The sequence below is a fragment of the Pseudochaenichthys georgianus genome, chromosome 1, assembly GCF_902827115.2.
Source record: "Pseudochaenichthys georgianus chromosome 1, fPseGeo1.2, whole genome shotgun sequence".
Classification (NCBI taxonomy): domain Eukaryota; kingdom Metazoa; phylum Chordata; class Actinopteri; order Perciformes; family Channichthyidae; genus Pseudochaenichthys; species Pseudochaenichthys georgianus.
Genome location: NC_047503.1, coordinates 35,084,569 through 35,090,848, shown reverse-complemented (window position 1 = coordinate 35,090,848; position 6,280 = coordinate 35,084,569). Strand labels below are relative to the sequence as shown.

Below are 6,280 nucleotides of genomic sequence, written 5' to 3'. Positions count from 1 at the left end.
GCCAATAGGCGCCGTGTTTTCATCGCCTCGTCTGGCAGCGCAGCCCGCTCTCCCACCAGTCTGATTTGATTATCATTTGTGCTGCAATCCCCCCCCAATGCTCCCCAAAGTTGACCATTGTTTTGTGCCTGTGTTGGTCTGTGGAACCAGTTTCCATGTGTTGGAGTCAGTCAGAAATGTGCAATATCAGCGAGTGTGACAGCTAACCTTTGTAGTACTCTGCGACTGCGTGGCCTGGACTTGACTTTGTTCAGCAAATGTTATGAGCTTTTTTTTTAAAGAATAACTTTTCTGTCCTCTGTGGCAAAATTATATCATAAATGCAATAACATAGGAATGAGCATGTGTCATTCAAAGGTTTTACAGTTCTGTCTGCGCACAAAAGACTAAAGTCTAAATTGCTCAGCAGGGCTTTTTTGAGTTCTTGACATGGTCACTCAACGCCCTTTTCAGATGGATGAAAACACTGTTTCTAATCAAATTGGAGTTATAGAACCATTGGCAGGGAAATTGTTATCCTGACATACACCAGCATACATGTTGTTTTAGTCAAATGACAATGAAAAACATATTTTCTCACTTAGCTCCAGAAAAGAAATGTATACATCCACAAAATAAGCTTTCAACACTTTGTTTAGAGATTTCTATTGCAATATATTTCTGTTTATATTAGTGCTTCTAGTTTTAATGTAATGTAAAACATAATTGTTTCTCTTATGTTCCAGAGGAGAATGCCGTGGTGTGGTACAGCCTGTTGCCCGGACCCGGCTACGAGCTCTTTAACATCAACCCGTACACCGGTCTGATCGCCACCGCCTCCCACCTGGACCGAGAGCAGCAGCAGCATTTCACTCTCAGAGGTAAGACACAAGCACATAAACACACACTGTTCAAACCTGTTGTCAAGCAAGGCAAGTTTCAAATTCAAAGTGCTTTACAAAAATTAAACCTTAAGAGCATTTGATATAGTGCAATGGAATCACATCACAAAAAAACATTTCAAAACAGTCATTAAGAGAATGTAAAAAAAATTGAATAAAACAGATATGTACAGTGTAAGATAGTTATGTTATCTTATCAAAAGCAGCAGCAAAAAAAGCCTGGATTTAAAATAATAATACATTTAATAGTATATAGCACACTTTAAAAACAATGTCATATGACAATGCTATAAGGAGAAAATAATAAAACAAATAAAATAAAAAGTTATCTAAGGAGCATATTGAATAGAATATGGTAATATAAAAAAAGGTTAAGAGCATAAAAGGTTATGATTAAAAATAGGATTAGAAGCGGTTATAATTGCAGCTGACAGACACAGCAGTGTACATAACTTCTCTGAAACACACTTTTGTTGCTAAGCTGTTTGGATGATCATCTTTTGCACAAGTGTAACATGTGATTTAATAAAATCCTGCCCTTTCAAAAACCCTGTGTAAGTCAAAAACACATGCACATAAGCTCCCTACCTTACTTTAAATAAAAGGTGCTTCTGTTCACACCAGAGGAAGCTTTATTAATATTATTTTTAAGCTTAATTTAACTGCCAAAGGAATATGAGAAGTGGCACACAGCCAAGGCCACTTATTTAATGGTCAAGACAATTGTTAAAACAGCCATTTTGGAGCTACATGGATAACACTTTGATTGTTTCAGCTCAGCAGGTGAGTAGATGATTTATCACATCGAATGTTTTCTAAGCTGAAATTAAAAAGTGCCCATGATGCAATGTCAACGGGGAACAAAGAGTTTTTACAAGTTGGGAAAGTGCTATCAATCCAGACCAGGGCCAGGCCCTCCCATTATTATTTATAATATTTTATATAAATAAACTGTGAACTTTATTGCTACGATGTATGTGATGTCAGATAGTGATATAAGAGTGATAAATTAAAATCAGGTATGAAATATTATATGACAGTAAAACAAGAATACAGTTTAAAAGGGGAGTGATTTGTAAAATATCCATAAAGAAATAGAAAATCTGTTTACAGTTCTGTTTCAAATGGGTGTTGAGAGATGTATCTATAGATCTCTTCATGTTGCTCTCAAAGTGCACCAGATTGATGCTTTTAACTTCAATATTTAAAAAACAAATCTTCCCGGGGGAGCATCCACCTGGACCCCCCTAGAGAAGGTTGGGTCCGCCCCCCACTTAAAAAAATAGCACTTTACCCCTGATTACACCTATATGCCGTGAGCTGATTATGGAGCCTTCATTGTAACTGTTGCGGGTACACTGTGTGTGTGTGCGTGTGGGGAGTGTTGCAGTAGAAAATTCAACTGTAGCGCCCGGTACCTTAATGGGAAACCCTACATGTTTGAGCACCCTCTATGAAACGTCAAGCTACCCCACAGCACCCCCAAAAGAAAATCTCTGGCGTCGACACTGGCCGCGGCACATGACGGTTTTGTGTGCCCTCCCATGAAAATCATATGCCCTCTCTGTAGATTTGATCTGGTGCCGGGTCTGTATCAATCACAATGAATTGTTGATGGTTTGTTGATGGTTTAACTGTAATGTTGATTTCACAATTACCAGATAGACGTTAACCATGTTGTCTGCAAGTTGTATTGACCAGAAAGACGTGTATCATCTATGGCTGTGATCTGGATTTACTCCATGAAGTGAGAATATAAGCACATCCAAATATTTAAAAGTCTGTGATCCTATTCTTTGTATTCAATGTTCCAGCTTTGCTGCACAGTTAAGTCAATGTTTGGCTCACATCTTCTCACTAAAAGGGTTATAGAATGGCCTAAAGCGACTAAAACAAAACATATAAAGTCTCTATCAAACACAGATATTTCTTTCTCTGTTTCTCATTCTCTACCTTCTCCCTTGACATGCTTCACAGCCAGAGTCATAAAGAATTCAAGGTCGTTGTTTCAGGGCAACATAATTCAGCAGATTGATTCATGTTAAGGAAACAGTAGACTTTTAAAGGGCTGAGGTACAGTTTATCTAACCTCTACTGACGGCACACTATGCCTTTTGAAGTGTTTGCTTTCACTCTGTCGTGGGAATACACTGCAATTACATTCAAGCTATTCATTGGTGTTTAGTGATTGCTTTCAGATGTTTTATCGTGATATTTGTACAGTCAGCAGTTTGATTAACAATTAAACATAATACAACAACATATAATAACAGGAAAGAATAAATGTCTCGAAGCTTTGCCAAAATCATGCAAGGCTTATTGGGAAATACAAAAATATGTGGGGATAATTTTCTCTGGCTGAGGATAAGTTTGGAAAGAAAGAAAAGTTATTTTCAGCTTTTATTAAAAACTGTTTGCAGTATAAGTTATCTTGATGGGACTTTTATTGTATATATTTCTTTCCCTTTCAAGGTCTATACTGCCATTCAAATCTAATCTGGCATCAGTCTTTGGTCAGCAGAGAGTTTTGACCTCTTAGAAAAACTGTATGTTTCCATACTGTGTAGATTGTCACATGTAAAACATATGTTTCACATAATAAAGCTACAGTAAATTACTGCGTCTTTGACCTCCCATTTCATATTAAAGTACTTTCGGGACGGCTCTATGGACGGTATTATCAGTCATTTGGTCTGTCAGTCAGTCTTCTACTTTAGTCAAGACAACTCGACAACATGTTTCTGCATATAATGTGGCACAGATAGTGGATGAATCCAAAATACTTTGTTATACACTGGACTTTACCTGTAGCTCAACCCTCGGCTGAAATTAGTATGTGTCCCACACGTTCAGACCAAAAACATGCAAGTGTAATGGCATTCCTACCAGCCTCACTTGTTATTTTGTGTGTTAAGTGTTACAAATTAGCACATTTTAGCATGCTTTTGATTCCTTTTGATTCCTGTGTGCAGTCCAGGCTCGTGACAGCAGCACACGGCCTCTGTCGGGGACGGCCACAGTGCTGTGCTCGGTGCTGGACGACAATGACAACCCTCCGGAGTTCATGCAGTCATCGTTCCAGATCAGCCTGCCAGAAAACCTCCCTCCTGGAGTGGTGCACACTGCTCAGGCCTCGGATCCAGACCATGGAGAAAATGGAACTCTACACTACTCCATTTTAGGTAAGGAACCCAGAATATTGCTCTGTATGTCAAGCTAATTGGATCACAATTTGATAGTTTTTGCAAAAATTTTATTGGAACTAACATTATACTCACCAAGTCAATAGCTCAGATCTGGGAACTCCTAGACATTGTGAAAAATAAGTCTAAAAGGGAAAGAAACTAAGCGAGCAAACAGGTTTTAACACATGCTGAGGTAAGCCAAAAATGATTTTAGAAGAGAAAACGGAAGAACATTTCCACCCAAACTCACTACTACTACTACTACCCATGTTAACATCCTTCCCTGTAAAGTTAAACCAACCAATGTCTGTGTAATGACAACATATTAGGTTTTACATTCAATGAAAATGATCTAGATCAGAGGTTTTCAAAGTGTGGGAAGGTGAGCCTCCCCTCAACATAAGAACAGCCGCGAGCCCGCCCCTCCCAATTATTATCGCTATTATTATTATTATTATTGTTGTTGTTGCTATAATGCAGGGGTATTCAATTGCATTTCAAAGAGGTCCAGTAAGAGAAAATGTAATTAAATGCTCTGTTTCCGCTGTCTACCTTTCTCTTTTTTGAGCACGCCATTTGAAATTACTCACTGCTGTTTCTCTCTTCTTGTCTCGTCTCTGTGTGTGTGTGTTTGAATCTATCGTGCTGACTCACTGACCTTTTTATCTTTATGCTTTACATATTTATTTTTTTACATTTTTAACATTTTCAACATTGTGGATACATCCTTATATGCTCCCGGCAACACACTGAACGTCAACTTTGCCTCCTTATTACATTCACCCCTACTTTAGTGGGAACAATGAGTCTGCGTCTTTGATGCGCACAGGCGGATGATGCGGGGATGCAATGTAGACAGGAATAAACGCAGATCATCCTCTGGCTGCAGCCTTGACAGGCACTTTCTTTTTATCAAAGTCAATGCGGAAAACCCGCACTCACACAGGTAGGTGGAGGTGAAGGGAATGAGCACTTTTACAGCCTTTTTGGCGAGGTGGGGGAACTCGGTCTCCACAGACAGCCAAGTATTGAAAGCATACTCGTCTTTTTCTCGTTATTTATTTCTCACGCTGCGCCTCCCCTGAAGCTCTATGGTGCCCCCCAGGGAGGCGCGCCTCACACTTTGAAAACCACTGATCTAGATCATCTAGCTTATCTTTAGTCTTTTGAATGCTTGACCACTCGTTGTCAAAATCCCAGCTATTACTTTGGTGAGTTCAATGCTACCATTATAGATAGAGGTGATGAACAAATCTACAAAGATACTCCGAAGCTGTGATTTAACAGATGTATTCTATAATCTCTTTCCACTGTCTTTAGGTGAGGACTACAGAGGTCGTTTCACCATCAACAGCCACACAGGGGCTGTCAGCACCACTCGGGTCCTTGACCGCGAGGAAAGGCAGAATTACACTCTCACCATACAGGCCCGGGACTATGGCCCCACCCCGCTCAGCTCCACCACCCAGCTCCAGCTGCTGCTGCTGGACCAGAACGATAACATCCCCTCCTTCACCCGTAAGAGCTACCACGCCTCCGTCAGCGAGGGCCTACCTGCGGGAGAGGAGATGCTGCGGGTCAGCGCCTTTGATCCTGACGAGGGGTCCAACGGGGAGCTGACCTACTCTCTGACCGAGGACAGCAGCCAGGGGGCCTTCTCAGTGGACGCCTTCACAGGAGTGATCCGCTCCACCAGGGCTCTGGACAGAGAGAGCAGGGCCCAGTACACCTTCAGAGCTGTGGCCACTGATGGCTGCTCTCAGGGGCCGCTGAGCTCTGTGGCATCGGTGACCATTCAGGTGGAGGATGTGAACGACAACGTGCCAATCTGTGAGCAGAATCCCATCAACGCATGGGTTTCTATGAGGACTCTACCAAACCAGATAGTAGCCACGCTGTCGGCAACAGATGGAGACCAGGGTGACAACGGGACTATTCAGTTCACGTTGTCTGATGAGGAAAACCTGTTTGACATCAACAGCGAGTCTGGAGATATTTCACTGAGAAGGCGAGTGAGAGCAGGTTTCTCTGAGAGGAAGCTGCAGGTTCTGGTGTCAGACAAAGGACAACCTGCTCTGACCTCCACCTGCCTGGTTTTCATTTATCTCAAGGGAGAACACGAAGGACTGCAGTTCACAAATAAAGTGTACAATGCTACTGTCAACGAGAACAGCAGAGCTGGTACATTTTAACCCTCTTTATTCTTCCTTTTTT

General features: G+C 41.3%; 1 protein-coding gene across 1 annotated transcript; it reads left to right on the top strand.

The window, feature by feature from the left end:
• Nucleotides 1–3,548: 3,548 nt before the first annotated feature.
• Nucleotides 3,549–5,878, top strand: LOC139434258 (protocadherin gamma-A4-like). Its single transcript, XM_071204056.1, has 4 exons — nt 3,549–3,555; nt 3,854–4,063; nt 5,387–5,789; nt 5,866–5,878. The coding sequence occupies exons 1-4, from the start codon at nt 3,549–3,551 to the stop codon at nt 5,876–5,878; spliced, it is 633 nt and encodes a 210-aa protein (XP_071060157.1).
• The last annotated feature ends 402 nt before the right edge of the window (nt 5,879–6,280 follow it).